At 53.4% G+C, this 16,946-nt stretch overlaps 1 protein-coding gene across 1 annotated transcript; it reads right to left on the bottom strand.

The window, feature by feature from the left end:
• Window positions 1–402: 402 nt before the first annotated feature.
• Window positions 403–14,247, bottom strand: LOC130159868 (vigilin-like). The gene is made up of 11 exons (XM_056361898.1): window positions 14,242–14,247; window positions 13,923–14,122; window positions 12,960–12,996; window positions 4,679–4,885; window positions 3,986–4,201; window positions 2,932–3,138; window positions 2,616–2,717; window positions 1,944–1,991; window positions 1,210–1,296; window positions 915–1,046; window positions 403–612 (listed from the first exon to the last, which is right to left on the bottom strand). The coding sequence occupies exons 1-11, from the start codon at window positions 14,245–14,247 to the stop codon at window positions 403–405; spliced, it is 1,452 nt and encodes a 483-aa protein (XP_056217873.1).
• Window positions 14,248–16,946: the final 2,699 nt, after the last annotated feature.

The following is a 16,946-nucleotide window of genomic DNA, read 5'->3' as shown; positions in this document are numbered from 1 at the left end:
AAAACATGGCTTGGGAAAGCGCAGCACTGTTCCCCTGGAGAGGGTTCCAGGCAGGAATTCTCTTGCTGCTTCTCACCCTGCCCTGGCAGCCATGTCAGGCACAGCACAAAAGTGCTGCTCCCTGCTCTCTGGGGTGAGAAAATTGACACAGCACATTTGCAATAATACACAGATTTGGACACCCGGTCATTCTATTCATAATAGATCTAGGGGGATCTAGGTGGAATAGACCTTTCCATTTTCTTTCTTCAACGATTTCCTGACTTGATGGCCTCCTTCCCTCCTTCAGGTGCCCACCTTTTCTTTTCTAGTTAGTCAGACTAGATGCCTTTCTCAACACAAACAGAGCATTGCCATTTATTTATTTATTGATTGATTGATTGATTAAGACCTTGTGCTGTTTCACAGGTGCAGCAGCTGTTTCTTGGCTTTCTCCACACCCTGGGCTGGGCCCCTGATGCTCACGGTGTCACTGCCAGAGCCCTTGGTGGGGAAGTGGATGTGGACTCCACCACACTCCTTGACGATGGAGCAGACGAAGCGGCCTTTGGCACCAATGAGGGAACTGTGCAGTTTGGAAGGAATAGAGACCTCCACCTCTGTGCTGTTGGCCTAAGGGAGGACAGTACCAGCCTCTTGAGTCAAGCTGCAGAAATGTGTTTGCACCCACTCTGCTTACCCTCTGACTCCCACCTTGCTAGGAGCTTTATACAGCTGGAAGAAATGCCTGAGCAGAGGGCTTGGAGACTGGCTACTCCTGACAGGAGCAGTCACAGACTTTGGTTTACGAGTCACGAACAGACCGACACGTTTGTCTCCACCCTGCCCTCATCCATTACAACCACGTCTGTATCTGTGTCTTCTAGCAACATTGTCAAGTCCCTCAACCGCAAAAGGCCAGTCGCTTCACTTACCAGCTCCTTCTGGATGGCAAGAATCCTGTGGCGAGCAGCCTCACAGTTTGCCCTCTTGCCTGTGATAACAATTGTCTCCGAGCTGCTGTTCTTTGCTGGGAGATCAATTTTGGTGTTGCTTTCTTTACGGATCTGCCACAAAGAAAAAAAAAATCATCTCAGAAGTGTCCCATGTCAGAAGAAAAGCCCTTGCAGGCTATATTTGACATCACCAATGAGCAGGAGAGAGCATCCAGTGGGCTTTTGCTGCAGGCAGCGATCATCACGAGCACTTGAGTTAGGAGCAATATCTCACCTTCTTGATGTTGGCACCTCCTTTCCCTATGATGTTCTTGTGGAACTGTTTGCAGATGGGGACAGAAATAGAAAAGCTGTTTTCAACCTAAGGGAGAAAGGAAGGGAGAACTGAAGATTACACTGTCGTGGCAAGGGAGGCCTGACTTCAGGAACTCTGATAAACGAGCTTTTGAAAATAGGCTTAGACCCAAGGAAGTTCTCTATACGAGGGACTTGTAAGACTAAACAAAGGCAAGGACGTTCCCCTATAGCCTTCACATAACAGGTACTACCCCCTGCCTCCATTCAGCCAAAACAGCGTCGACAGCTCCCTCCTCTTGAGGTGTTTTAGCTCTACCCAAGCCAGTAGAGCTCTGCTTTGCCCCAGGGTTATCCAGGCACGTAGGAGGGAACAAGCACTTCTGCTATTAAGCAGAGCACAAGCATTCCTCTGCTTTGAGAAGAGAGCATTGTGCTCATGAAACATTGAAAAGACTTACTTACATGCCTCTCCAGCTATAACAAAGAGAATCCTTCCTTCTCTGCAGCAAAAAAATGAATGCTGACTTTTCAAGAATGCTATGGATGAGTTTCATAACCAAGGGGTGTCATCCACCTGCCACACAATTTGTCTTCTGCAACCTCGATTAAGCATGTCAAGACATCCTATGGATGTGATAAACACCTCATCACCTCTGCTCTGTTGCCCCTTCTTCCCCCAGTTTCTTACTGGAACTAGTAACTCCAGCTCACCAGTTCCTTGACCATGGCTTCAATCTGTTCCTGAGCCACATGCACATCTTCCGTAGGTCCTTCCAAAGTGATGTTATCCTCTCCTCCAGTGAATTTGATGTGAACCTTGAGGTGAAAGACAATGAACCTCTTAAGAATTTGCCAAGATCCAAGCCAGGCCAATGCTCTTGGTCAGGCCTACACCATCGATCCCTGCCACTAAGAGATGTGCTCCTTCCCAAAAAGCCCAAACCAAATCCCCACAATTTTACGAGTCAGTAACTTAACGATTTCGGCCATATGGCAGTGCCTAGAGCCCAAGGCTCTGGTGCTGTCCCAGTTTCTGCAAGGGCTTTGGAGAAGTTTACTCATCTAGCCTTTATCTAGATACCGTCTAACTCACCAGGGAGAAGCCTCGCTGCACTCGCCATTTCCAGGTATCCTACTACATCAGTTCTCAAAACAGCACCACATAAAGCTTCCTTGGAAGGGCTCAACCCATGACAATAACATAGGATGAGCAGTGTTTGCAGCAGTAAAAGAGAGGGTTCCCTTGAACAGCAAAGATCTGTGTCATTTCCCCCTGGGTTTACCCACGCTAGAAGACACCTCTCTCTTCCGTGACAAGTGATCTGGACTAAACCTTTTTCTACGCCGGGGGTGCTAAGCTAACCAGCTCATCCATACCTTTGGCATCTGCTGAGTTATTTTGGCCAGGTTCTGTCCTTTCTTTCCGATAATGAAACGATGAAGCCAAGAGGGGGCAGAGACCGAGGAGACGGTAAAACTGTTGGCCTGAGAGACAGAAAAACAGAGAAGCTGTTTGATGGACAAACTGGGAGAGGCCTTCACAACAATTCAGTTCCAATTCCCATGCTGCACCTCCGGTATTGACTTCTAAGCTGCACCTCTAATGGCCCAAGAGAGAGCACCCCCGCTACACCTGTCAGTGCTCACAAATGTATCTTCGCGGGACCTTCAAAGGAGGCCTAGCCCATCTTGTCAGTACCTTTGCATAGACTTCAGTCAATGCTTGCCCAAGTTTCTCAGGCTTGCCTCGCAGTATCAGCGTCTCCGAGCTACTGTCAGTGGGTGGGATCTCGACAGAGACTCCAGTCTTCTCCAAGATCTCCTGCAGGGAATTCCCCTTGGGGCCGATGACATACTTGTGCTGGGACTTCTTCACCTCCACTGCAAGAGTAGTAGTCTTCTTTTTCTGTAGGGGCAGAGACACCGAGGCATCAATCACAAGGGGGCGGGGAAGGACAAGAGCGACAGGAAGAGGCACAAGATGCAGTCAAACTCTGCACCCAGCAAAGAGCAAAGCCAAGCTGAGCACAGTGGCTCGGCAGCACCCTAGCACCCCTTGGACCCCTGCCTACAGAAAGCCTTGTGCTCAAAAATTCACAGGGCAAGTACAAAACTAGCATGCTGGGTCAAGCTCCCTGGGACACGGCATGCAAGAGACCACACACACACACAGAGGCATGTCGTTGTCGTCGTCCCCGCCCCCCCGTTGGACAACAGGGTTCAACTCCCAGCCGTCTCCCAGGCAGTGCTGTGATGCAACACTGTGCAGGCTATAAGCCGATTGTTGAAATCCAGACCGGTACAAATACAGACCTAACCACGAGGAGAAACAGCCCAGCAACCCACAACAAGGATATTCACAGCAGCGTTGGCTGTGGGAAATAAACTGGAGTGACATTCACTCTTCAGCAACTTCTGCTTATGTAGCAACTTTGATACTGTCAGCTGGCCACCACTGTAGACTTCACGCTTCTTTCCTTCCTTAGTAGCCCCGGTGTGAACAAGAGCCAGGGGAGCTCTTGGTGGCCTGCTAATTCCCACGATACAGAAAAGCCAGAAATCTGTCACCTCCCGGATAGTATCAGCCCAGCTCCCACTCTGCCGAGTGAGGAAACGGTAGGATTCGGGGTCAGGTACTGCAAGGGCTGCTGAGCCAGATGCAACCGAGGGATGCACAAAAGTAGAACAAGAAGGGAAGAGTGCCTAGGAGCGGGTGCCAGGGGAAGGTGGGAAGCTTTATGGACCATCCGTACCTTCTCCTCATAGATCTTCTTAACGCGAGCCACAGCCTGGGCTAGTTGCTCCTTTTCTCCGGTGAAGACTATCTCGGTCTTGTTGACACTGGGTGGAGGAATGTCGATGCGCGTCCCTGTGTCCTGCATGAGCTCCCTCACCAGCTTGTTGTAAGGGCCAGCAATGAAAGGGTGGTACACTTTCTCCACTTCCAGCCGCTCCACGGCACGCTTATCCTGGAAGAGCCCACAACAGACCTTGGTGGGAACTGCCCTCTATATTACAGTCTCTGCCAGGCACAGCTAAGCTCCCAGGGGTGTCCTGCCTGACACTCTGGCCCAAGCAACCTTCTCAGTTTGCGGGCTTGTAGATCTCCACCTCTTTCAATCTACAAATACGGTTGCTGCTGCTGCTCCTTGTTTACGATATTCACCCCTGTGATCTCCTGCCTTATCCCAGCTGGCACCTAAGACGCTTCACTTCAACTATCAAATGCTTGTTTGGGCTTCAGAGATGGACAAAACGCAGCACAAGAAGTTTCAGGACCTGGCAGCGGTGCTCATACAGCCGGCGAGTGGCACAGTATACGTCTCCGTTCAGGCTAACGTTAGCCACTGACTCTAGCCACGGTGGCTACAAACTCCGACTATACCGTGGGGAAGCAAAAAGGCTGACCAGCTAATGCCATGAGAGAGATCACAGTACTGAGGTACCTGCTCAGCGGAGATAAGCAGGATCTCGTGCCGGGCCTTCTCAATCCCTTCTTTAGTGCCGCTGATCTTGATCTGGTTGCTGGGGTCATCTGGGCGGGGGATCTGCATTTTGGTTGCAGTTTTGAGCTTCAGGTCCTGCAGCTTCTCACCCTTCTTTCCAATGACAAAACGGTGGTGCTCCTTGGGGATGGCAACTGTCGCTGAAGCCTGCAGCAGAAGAACCAAGCATCTGTGAAAAGCCTTGCCTGCACTGGCAGATCCACAGGAACAGAGCCAGGGAAAGCCAGGTAGACGCTGCTCAGCGGTACTGCTCCTCAGAGCAAACACAACGCCTTCCCAGCACATTCTGTCTGAGGGCTGACACTGTACCGGTTGATCTACAGTGCCTCCATGCCATGGTAGCGGCCTGGGTGAATGACCTGAATCCCCGCAGCAGCACAGTCCTAAGTGCACTTGTATCAGCTTAACATGCTTCTATATGCAAAGGGAAGAGTATGTTTTGGGAAAGGCAGTATCAGCGGAAATACTGTAACCAATAGCCCATCTTGATTTTCTTTGACAAGGTGTGAACCGCACAGGGGGGCTTATCTGGGATGGCTCTGCACTCTGATAACAGCTGTAAAATCCAGGGTTACAGATCTCTCTTCCAATAGGCCGTACCCTCTTCAGAAGCAGCTTAATGTGCATTGGGAAAAAAAGACTAGCTACCTGACCGAGAGCAACTGCCCTTATCCTACCAAAGAAAAAGTTACCATTGTTACTGGAGAGCGGCGGGGAGGCGACTGGGCGACCGCCCCCCGCAGCCCTGTCCCCTCGGGGGTGGCCCCGGCCCTCCCACCAACCCGCGGGGCAGCCGCCACAGACGGGGGAGCGCGACGTGACTCAGGGCTTTGGTTCGCGCCCTGGGTGCTGCCGGAGCACTCCCCGTTGCCGGCGCAGTGCGGGGCGGCCACTGCGTGGGGGAGCGGCTGGGGAGGCCGGCAGGCTGGGCGGGTGCAGGAGGCCGGTGGGCCGAGCCCCTCCGCGCAGCCCCCGCACCCCCGCTCGCTGCGGAGGGTTGCCCTGGCGGCACGTGGGCCACACCACGCCAATGGGAAAGGCCGAGACCACAGAGTGCAGTCGGGTGCTCGCTGGACATCCCGCTTGCGGAGCCCGTCTCTCTGCTGCCGCTGTCTTGTTGGAGGCAGCGCAACCCGCCCGGCCGCAGAGACGGGCCCGCACCCTCCTCCCGCTATAGCTGAGGCTATACCCCCAACCCCCACCGCCCGCCCCGCGCGGCCAGTGCCACCGCGTGCCCCGGGACCGGCCTTACCTCTAGTAGGCCCGCAGCTAAGCCTATGCTGGGCACGAGGCCCAGGGGCCTGCCGCCATCGTGGCCAAGGAGAGAGATGTGTGTGACCTCCCAACATACGGGTGGTCCCTCCCCTGTGTGCCCTTTGTCAGCCGGTTGCTAGGGGAAGAGCCCGACTCGTTCCCATAGCAACCGACCAAAGGGCACATGGGGGCGGGGCCACACCTGTGTTGGCAGGTCACGCACTTCTCTCCTCTTCACCAAGATGGTGCCCCGGGACCGGCTTCACCTCTCGTAGGCCTGCAGCGAAGCCTGTGCTGGGCACGAGGCCGAGGGGCCCGCCTCTTCCCGCCAGCTGTGCGCGTGGGAGCGGCGGTCGGGGTCGCTGGCTGCGCGAGGCGCGGGGCAAAGGTGAGGAGACGCGGCGGGAGGGGGGCGGCCAGCGGCGCTGCCCTCCCTCGGCGGGGCTCGGGGGTCTGCCTGCGTGGCCCCCGTCTGGAGGGGCGGTGCAGGACAGCCCCTTCCCCGGCTCTCCGGGAACTCTCCGGGAAGCCCCTCTGGGGTGCTGAGCAGGTGCTGGTGAGGAGGAAGCAGCCGAGGGGAGCTGCGGGGTGGGGCACACACACACCCCCCACCACCACCCCCATACCCACAAACACCCCCGCCCACCCCGGTCCATCCCTAAAATCCTTCATCAGTTCCCACCCGTCCGTCCCTAAACCCCTTCCCCCGCCCCCTCCCCTACTCCCGTCCCTCTGTCCCTGGCATGGCCCAACTGCCCAGCACCGCCAGACCACTCTGGCCCAAACACCATAAGGCAATGGTTCCCACCTGACAATAGCAAGTCGAGGAACCTTTTTTTTCCTAAATAAAGACATTTTTGCTTCATATGCTGCCCACTACGCCAAATTATGTCTTGCTGACTGACTGGATACCCAGCAAAGATGAACTCCACATCAAATCGATCAAACATATCAGTCATTGAAACATATCCAAGGTAGTTTCTTGTATTATAATACAGGAAAATAGCATGCAATATGATAAAAGGAAACAGCAGTAGCTATTGTGAGCGATATGACAAAAGAGCAATAGGAGCGAAGCACCAAATTGTCACTGCAAAGCCTTAACGTGACTAAGGAAAGGAGACATCACCAATTCCAACCCCAACATCACACAGAACCACCCTTTATCTGGGAGTGCCCTTGCAGCCGGCACCAGCAGTCTCTCGGGACCTGGGAACTTCCCCTGGAGAAGGTGCCAGAAAGGAATCCTCTTGCTGCTTCTCAATCTGCCCTGGCAGACATATGACGCACATCATAAAAGTTCTGCTCCCTGCTTTCTGTGGTGAAAAATTGACCAAAACCTTTTGCGCTCATGCAGAGCCAAAAAAATACATTTTAGGAAAGCGCAGCATGGCTCCCCTGGAGAAGGTGCCAGGAAGGAATTCTCTTGCTGCTTCTCAACCTGCCCTGGCACCCATGTGAGGAACAGCACAAAAGTTCTGCTCCCTGATTTCTGTGGTGAGCAAAATTGACACGGCACATTTGCAATAATACACAGACCCAAGAAGTCACCTTGGAAAAGTAAAAGCGCAACACTGCTCCCCTGGAGAAGGTGCAAGGAAGGAGTTCTCTTGCTGTTTCTCACCCTCCCCTTGCAGCCATGTAAGGAACAGCACAAAAGTGCTGCTCCCTGCTTTCTGCTCTGAGAAAAAGAAAATTGACCTCTCATACCTGGAATCATTCACATTCCAAAAGAAGCCACCTTGGGAACATGCAGCCCTGCTCCCCTGGAGAAGGTGCCAGGAAGGAATTCTCCTGCTGCTTTTCACCCTGCCCTGGTAGCCCTGTCAGGCACAGAGCATAAATTCTGCTCCCTGATTTCTGTGGTGAGCAAAATTGGCCTCTTTTCATTGGCAATCATGCACAGCCCAAAGAAACTCACCTTGACAAAGTGCAGCAGTGCTCCCTGGAGAAGGTGCCAGGAAGGAATTCTCTTGCTGTTTCTCTCCCTGCCCTTGCAACCATGTGGGGAGAAGCACAAAAGTTCTTCTCCCTGCTTTCTGTGGTGAGAAAATTGACTCGAACCTTTTGCACTCATGCAGAACCAGAGCTCACCCGGTGAAAGTGCAGCACTGCTCCCCTGGAGAAGGTGACAGGGAGGAATTCTCTTGCTGCTTCTCACCATGCCCTGGCAGCCATGTGAGGCACAGCACAAAAATTCTGCTCCCTGCTTTCTGTGGTGAATGAAATTGACCGGTTTAGTTGTACTCGTGCAGAGACAAGACTTTTCTTACTCGAAAGCAAAACCAGAAAGCCACACAGGCTTGGGAATCCTCTTGTTCTTCTGCGTGGCTGGTGACTTCCCATGGCTTTTCCGCAAGGCAGGAGAAACAACCATGAATTTGGAAGCCCGCGTAAATTCAAGTACACTTAGTCCTCTGACAGTCACTACTTATGGGCCAGCAGTCCTCTCACCCCTCCACAGATCTGCCTCTTAGTCCTCTAGCAGTCATCCTCCATGGAGGGACCACAAGTCCTCCATACCTACCTACCAACTCACCAGAAATGAGTCAGACCACATCAGAAGTAACACTGCCTGACCTGCAGGAGATATAGAAACCATCGTTACTGGTTGACAAGACAGAAAAAACACCACCATCCACCAGACAGCAGAAAAACAACCAGAAGAAACATTGTATACAAACCAAAGGCCCCCATCCAAACCCTGCAAAGGCCAAAAAGATGAAAAAAGGCACTCTCCACATAAAAAAACCAAACCAAAACCACACAAAGAACACATAATAAGATCACACTACCATAACCCCAGGAACTCAGAGCCAACAAACCCAGATTCTGTCCATAACAATAACACGCTTTAACGCTTCACTCGCTTAACCTCTGGCATACCACAACCTTGTCGCCCCCAAACCCCAGCACGCTGTAGCCCTAAGGCAACACAAAATGGAACACAAAGTCCCTGAAGATCTCCGCCAGGGCCTTCAAATGGTCCCTGACCTCAGGCATCGCAACCTTGAAGTGGGAGCCAGGTGGAGGCACCAGAACATCACCGGCACCCATCTTCACACCCTGAAACAGTGCCTGGGATAAACGCTCCTGGGCAGAAAGACTGAGGCACTCGGAGGCTTTGAACCGGCTGGCCACAGTCACAGGGCTTGAGCTCATCATTTCTGTGTCAGAGCCACCAGGCAGGTGGCCCCATCCTCCCAGAGAGACCGCTCAGGGCACCTGTACCCAGCTCCAGGGGGCTGGACACACAGCCTCGGATCCATGGGGGGAGGGGTGCTTTAATCCTGGGAGCAGGATTTGTAACAGTGCCCCTGAGGAGGAAAGCCTCCTCAGGCCTGGAAGCCTGAGAGACATCCCTGTGCTGCTCCACACGTCACCAAAAGCAGGGGCTGAGGAAGGCTGCTTTGGGGCCCGTCGAGGGAACCAGCTCCCCTGGGCTGCTCTGCGGCCACCGGCTGCCGTTGCTGTCGCGCGGGTCTCAGTGCTGCTCTGCAGTCGGCCGTCACCTCCCCGCGGGACACTCCCCAGCGCAGCACACGTCTGCACTGGCTCTCCCTGGGCACAAAGATCACAAGCGAGGGATGGGCTTGGCTTTGCCCCCAGTCCCAGGCTGCCACCAGAGAGACCTGCCACCCCCGCCCCAGCTGTGCGATGTGGGCACCACGTGCAGCTGCAGCTGTGGGTCAGGGCAGCTGTGGGCAGGGGGCAAGCCCCGTGGCGGTGCCCCCGGCGCTGGCAGCAGGCAGAGCTGGGGGAGCGAGGGGCAGCCCAGGGCAGCCGGCAGCCGGCGGCGGGGCCCGGCAGGGTGCAGCACCCTCAGCAATGCCCGGCTCCTTGCGCCTCGGCCCCAGGGCTGCAGCGCAGGGCTGGCCCCAGCCGGGGCTGGGCTGGGAACAGCCAGGCAGGGCCCCTGGCACCCCGGCACGCACCTGCTCCCTGCGTGGGGCGGCCTGGTCCTTTGCAATCGACCCCGTGGCACCCAGAGAAGGGCCCTGCCCTGGGCCTGAGCCATCTCTGCAGGCAGGAGGCCTTCCTCGGCATCCGTCCCTCAAATCCCTCCCTCCGGCCCCCACGATCCGTCCCTAAAACACTTCCCCTCGCCCCCAGTCCCTGCGAGCGGGGAATCCGCCTCCCCAGCTTTGAGCCCGGGCGGCGCAAGCCCCCCCAGGGCTCACCCTGCCATCCATGTGGTTCCTGGAAGAAACACCATCCCACCATGCCCGCAGGCAAACCGCTATCCCTATGGACACAATGGGGGCAGCCGGCACGGGGCGGGGGGGGGGGTGTCACTCTCGGGGCTATTCTAGTGAGCAACACTCAGAGAGGCCAAAAACTGGAGTGCAGGGGTGATGCCGGCATTACAGCCGGCTGCAAGCGAAAGGCACTCAATGGGCATGGGCGCTGCTGGGAGGGAAAGCGCCACGTCAGGACGGTCGGGAATCTCGGCTGGCTGGGAGGGAGCTCCATCGAGCGCTCAGAGTCGAGGCTTGAGATCCTTGCAGCCACGGAGGTTGTTGCACGGAGAGCTGCGCTAAGCAAGGCTGGTTTATCACTTTGGCTGCAACACGAGCGTGCTGCACCCATGCATGTGTGCTTCCCCTGAGCCGACAGAGAACTTTCTCTCCTGGGCTCTGTTCCCTCTGGGACAGCGGCTGTGAGCGAGGCAGGGCTGTCAGATATGCACAGCAGGGGTCGAGGGGCTCAGAACGGATAAACCCCCCGGCCTGCGCCCGGCCCTGCCCCTCTCTTACAGCCTCCATGGCAGTTCCCCTGCAGCTGAGTAGAACCATCAACGCTCTGTCTTCAGTGCAGTTTCTTGTACATAGAAAAAGGGGACAGCACAAAGCGTGAAGCAAAGCCAAGAAGGTGGCACCTGATTTTAAAAAGAATACATTCAGTACATCACAAAAAAATGCGGTGGAACTCACTCTTCCAATTGGGTTAGGCAGGAGGAAAATGGATTTGGAAAGCTCACTTCAAGCTATAAGGTGGCTACTGAACACAGACTCTCCCGTGCATGTCCTGCACATTGGTTCCGCGCCTTGGACATGCCTGCGGTTTCCCTGAAGCACCCTCTCTGGGTTACTCTTCCAAAGGGGTTCCTGGGACATCTGCATAGGGAAGCTGCCTGAAGCAATCACCGTTTGTTATCCTGTCAGGTTTCAGCCAGGGCAGATAGCCTGTGCATGCAGGGACTACAGACTTTTTCTGTAACTACAGACTTTTTCTGTTAACACACTGATCTTGCAGAGAAGTCATGCACTGTGCAATTAAAAACAGAGAACAGTGCGAAACTAGTTTTGGCCTTCAAGGCATTTCTGACCTAATTACATTGAACTTTATTTGCTCAGAAGGCCTTTAAAATTGCTCCAGTTGAAGGCAGTTTCCTGATCAGCTCTGGGTTCAGACTAACTCCTATACACCTACAGCCGTCCAACTCTGAAAAGTCACACAAGGACCCCCTACATCACCCCAGCTTTGAAGTGTCACTTCCAGTGCCTCCCTCTGGGCTAGAAGCATTTCCTTCCTGCCCCAAACGGAATTTCAAAGCTTCAGAGACACCCTTTGGAGAGCCTGCCCCACCTCTCAGCACCACGAAGACACAGGTGCTGACGCCCAAAGGCACTTCCAAGTCCTGTCCCTGCCTTCCCCGCAGAACCCTCCACCTCCGAACTCTCCCCAGCCCCGGAGAAGGGGCAGGGATACCTCGCTGTGCTGGAAGCTGGGACAGCGCGAGGCAATTCAGCATCCTACAGCCGGATGGCCTCAACGTTCGGGGCCAGCAAAGCACCCTGCCCTGCGCACTACTGCAAAAGCAGGCTGAAGAAGGTTGCCATCCTACCAGAGCTGGAAGGGGAAGAAACTGCAGTGAATATCACAGCAGGTACGCTGCCTGCAGCTGTTAGGTGCTACCGCTCAACGCCGTCCCAGGTAAGGAGTGCCGACACTTTCCTCAGCCTCACAGACCCCCTGCGAGCCCAGGGACCTGGCCTCACTGATTTAGGGCTCCCATAGACGGGAATTTGCTCTCCGAGGAAATGCAGTCATTGCAATCAACCTTTCCTCCCCAAAACATCAGCTGGAATGTGGATAACTGGCTAGCTGAAAAGGGTCACATAGACATAGTCCAGCTGGCTGGACAAAAATGCACATGGCTCTCAGCTTATCTGAAGTAAAGCAAAAATACACTGTCCTTGGCTGTTCTTGTTACACAATAACAGGAAGATTGCGGTGGGAAAAGAATGTTGCAGGTGGGAACAGAAAACTACAGAAGAGAAACAAGGGGCGGGCTTGGTATTTAGGCAACTAACCAATAATGAGCTTAACTTTTGTAATATGTATAAGCTAATTATAGCAAGGTATAAAAGGTGACTGTGAGAAACAATAAACGAAGTCTGCTGATCACTCATATTGAGTGACTGTGTCTTCCCTCCGTCGCGACAAATGGCGCCCGAACATTCAATTGCTGAAGTTCAGCATAAAAATCGTATCAAGCAGGATTCAACACACGCTGGATCACTCAACAGAAGAGTTGGCAAGGACATTGCCAAGAGATGCCAGACACGACTGGGTATCTGTTTTGGTGGTGAACGCCTAGATCTGGAAATCCCAGAGGGAAGCTGTACAGGGATTTACAAGGTCCTGCCTACGTATTTCCACAGTGAAAAGCAGCAGCCTGCTTGAATAGCATCCTGGAAGCTTCCATAGCCTTGCCAGGCTTTGGTAGGAGCCTCTTGGACCTTCACGCTTCCCAGGAGAAAGAGCAAAGAGCCTTCTCTTGACCCCTGTTTTCCTGGGGAAGAAACTGAAGCAACTCAGGTGCACTAAGGCAGATGGCAGGTCTTTGCTGCGTTCTGGACCTCAGCTCCTGCACCAAGACCTCTGGGACCAAGCAACTCGGAGCTAACTACCAGCCAGCTGAACTGGTTTCCTTGCAGGTGCAGTGTCCAAAATGCATTACCTTCTCCAGTTCAGCAAACTGGAAAAACAGTGACTGTCTTCTCAGACCAACAGGAACAGTACAGGCTGTCCACGACACAGCACACATCGGGCGCTTGACCAGGAGACTGCCCAAATACCACGTGCTTGTGGCCTCCCAGGGAATGGGTATATTTGGCCAACAGGGCCACATAACCATTTCAGAAGGTGCTGAGGATTAAGGAGGTTGCTGGTAGCTACTACAGCATGCTAGAGCACTTTCCAGGAGATCTGAGAGAGACAAAGCTCTAGAAAAGGCTCCCAACCCACGCACCAGGTATTTGCTACATCTTTTGCCGGTGCACCCATTGGCATTCTGGTTTGGGGCTAAAGTGTAGTTTTGAAGCCGCTGCCAGCTCATCTCCACTTACAAGCTCATTCTGCTGAAGAATATTGGATCCCAGGGACCAGATCAAACCTACTGGAGAACCAGGTCCTGGACCACACCCTGTTTTTCTCAGGGTCTCGATACCAATTGCTTTGATCTACAATCTCTGATTGCACTTGCTACTCTAGACAAAGCTGCTGATAAATTCTTAAATGTCTCTTCCACCAGCTCAGAGCTTGCCCATTTCTTAACACTGCCCTTGGTCTGCAGGAACTGAGCTCCTAGAGCTGTCGTCTGCCCCGCAGGATCTTCCACAGCCCGAGGGCAGTCCAGCTGCCTTCTTACAATTGCTCCTTCAGTCTAACAGAATCAGTCTTGCACGACTGTGCTCTGAAGACACCGTTGCACTATAAAACTCCACTCCGCAGCTTGCAGGGTTTTAGCAGAGGTTGCGCCATGCTTCAAACACTATAATCAACAGCAAAACCCACGTGCCCTGCCCATCTCCAGCCACGGCAGCAGCACGGCAGCTCAGGTGCTCCGGTTCCTTTTTGTCGCTGTTTCCCAACTATATTATCACGCCACAGTGTTTTGCACAAAAAAAGATGAGCTCCCTACCTCTGCGTGCTGATGCAGTAGCGGGCCTCCCGGTTACCAACATTGCGAACCAGCAGCGTTTTCTGGGTGCTGTACTTGACTGGACAGGCTGAGAAGTTCACCTGGTCGGGGAAGTCCAGGATAGCTCGGGCACCTATAGCTCGGATTGGCACAACAAACTTCTCCCTTTCTGTGATGCAGATGAGCTCGTGGAAATAATCCTGCAGGGAAAGAAACAATCTCAGCACAATGCTTTTAGTACTTTCCCCATGGCAGAAGGAAAATTGCTGTTTTCTAGGACTGTAGCAGTATCATTCAGTAACGCAACAGTACTTTTTACCTTCATGACCTTTCATTCCAGTAGCATGACTTGCACACAGTTGTTAACTTGCAAAGAAGAAACAAGCCCACTGATTCACCCGCTTTCGCAGCAAGCTGGCAGCACCACAATTATCTGATGCTTTGATTCCGAGGCACCAAAACAGAGTCGCTTCACGCAAGGGATCACAGCACTAATGGAACCTGCTTCAATCGCCACTGCAGACTGTTGGAAGCACCACTGAGAACCCAGCTGTGCCACAGCACTAACTCCAATGCCAGCAACGCGGCGACCTCGTTGAAGCTTGGCAGGGGATGCTCAGGTACACTTTCAAAAGGACTTCAGCACATGCATGGTCAACGGTCAGTCTTCGGTGAAATACTTCACAAGCTGGACACGGTAATTGCGGCAGCGTCAGGGCAGTGCAGGGTACGGGTGTATTTCCTGCCCCTTCTCACAGCGTTATAGGGCCAAGGCTGGGGACACGCACCCTTCAAAAGCCACCTGACCCATCTCCCCACACCAGAGCCGGCTCAGCTCCAGACCCAGACTGTTTTTGCAAGAGGTTTCACAGGTACTTAAAAGCACTAACAGTTCCACCCCTGCCCTCAGCAGCCTACGCCAGCTCTGCGCTAGAGTTAAAGGGTGTTAGCTGTGTCTGAACTCAGTTTCCCTTTACATCTCACCCAGCCCCAGGGGACACAGAGACAGCTCTGGCTGATGCCTTAATCGAACCCCTCTGTAAGGTCTGTTCTAGAGGAGTAAGTGACGGGGTGCCTGGTTAGCACACCCACCCCAGGCAGGCGGCATCGGGAGCTGCACACGGGGGACACTCAGACACCCCACCAGAGCAAAGCCGGCTGTGCATTCCCAGCCACTGGCTCGTTCAGAACAGAGCCAGGCAATCCCCCCCGCGCCCCGGCTGCCTGGCGTTTAGCAGCAGGAAGGCAAATCAAATTACCAAAAGCATTTTACTGTAGGGATGAGCAGAGCAGTCTCCAGATGTATGGCATGGCGTCGCTGCGCTGGAACTATCACCTTGCCCCCACTGAAATCAGTGGTAAAGCTGCTGCCATAGGGCCAGGAGCCATTACCCCCAGCAGCGCTCTTGTTGATGAGCTGATCAAAGCTCTGCTTCTCATCACTCACTGGCTGCCCTGGTTTTTTCCTCAGTGCTTTTAATTAATTTGATATTTTCATCATTGTTGAAGCAGCAGGTGCTTTGATTTAGGAATTGCATACAGCAGCAAACTCCCTTCAGCAGAACTGATCCAGACTCCTCCACGGCTGGGATTTCCGCTCCCATCCCCATCCCCTCCTGGAAGGGCCCTAAGGCAGCCAGCCGTGGCACAGACACGTACCTATTGCTCTAACGCAAGCGCTGACAGCCAGCGCCTCACCCACCACCCAGCACCTTGCCTACCACCTGCTCAGCTGGGGTTTAAGGTTGTCAACACAGATGCTGCCCCATCCAAGACAAAAAGAATAATCTCTTTTTCTAGACATCTCAAATATTCACCCTAGAAACTGCAGAAGGGCTTTTGCTTTTCCTATTTGGAAGGTAAAATACTAGGAAGGGAACTGCAGCAAGCAACCTGCATGATTTAATACCGCATTTCAGGAAAGCGTTTCATCTTCAGCAAGTCGTTCTGAATTAGCAAGTTTGTACCCAATCTTGCAGCCTAAGCCCTCTAAAATAAAAGCTATGGGCAGCCCATATGAATTTAAAGCACCTGTTATCTGGGTACTTCACGTCCTGCACTGTTTAGATCCTCAGAAACTCATTAGCAAATGAAGAATGTTATTTGCTTTTGTTGTTGTTCTTTTGGCCACACTACTGTAACAAAGGCATTGCAAAGCCAATTGAAAGCTACCTGCCTTATTAAGTCTTGGCATGCCATATTTACTTAGCTCCCTCTTCCAGGTGCCAGGTAGGCAGGGGAGGATGCAAGTTCAGATCAGCAGGAGGATAAAGAAAAAAGGAACTTCAACAACTGGAGCTACTTGAAGGAAGTAAAAGGAAGTAATTGTCAAGTCGTTGTCATTGCTAAGGAGCAAACGGATCAGCAGCAATGCAATTAAGAGCCCAAGAAATAAATCCCCCCCTCCCCCAAAAGCAAGCACAGGCAGCCTTCCCAGCTCCATTGCTGGTGAGGGGCACTGGGACCACCTGCACAGCAATGCACAAGGGATTTCTCCATGGACCTGAGGGCAAGGCTAAAGCAGCAAGGATTTGGTTTCACAGAGACAACCACGACCTTGGGAGAGAAAGATGCCTCTCGCCATTCATGCAGATGCACATCATGTCCCAAGCCCCCTCTCCAGGGACACCGTGGAACATGGCATCCCGTGCAAGGCTTGACTCAGCACTTCAGAGCAGGCTGACCCTTCAGCCACGCTCTACCACCCCACCAACGTGGGACCTTGCACCAGGCTGAATGCAGCGTCAGCCCAAACAGGGCGAAACCCAAGGCAGGAGGGGTGCTAGGCAGAAGCTGGCTGTTTGTGTCGCTGTGGACCCATGGTCCCTTAAGCTTTTGAAAGCTGAATTGCCCTCCCTTGGGGGCAACAGGTTGCAAAGTCTCTACTGCAGCACTGCCTCGTGTTACCAGGGCACTAACTCTGCTACGCACTTGCTTGTAGCCTAGGGGCACAGTTGAGACCAGTGCAAAATGTTGTTCTGCTTCGCAACTGCAAACGCTTAGCAGGCTGTTTAAGACCACGTT

This window comes from Falco biarmicus, chromosome 16, assembly GCF_023638135.1.
Source record: "Falco biarmicus isolate bFalBia1 chromosome 16, bFalBia1.pri, whole genome shotgun sequence".
NCBI lineage: Eukaryota > Metazoa > Chordata > Aves > Falconiformes > Falconidae > Falco > Falco biarmicus.
Note: the sequence above shows the minus strand (reverse complement) of the source record. Positions and strands in the feature narration are given on the sequence as shown.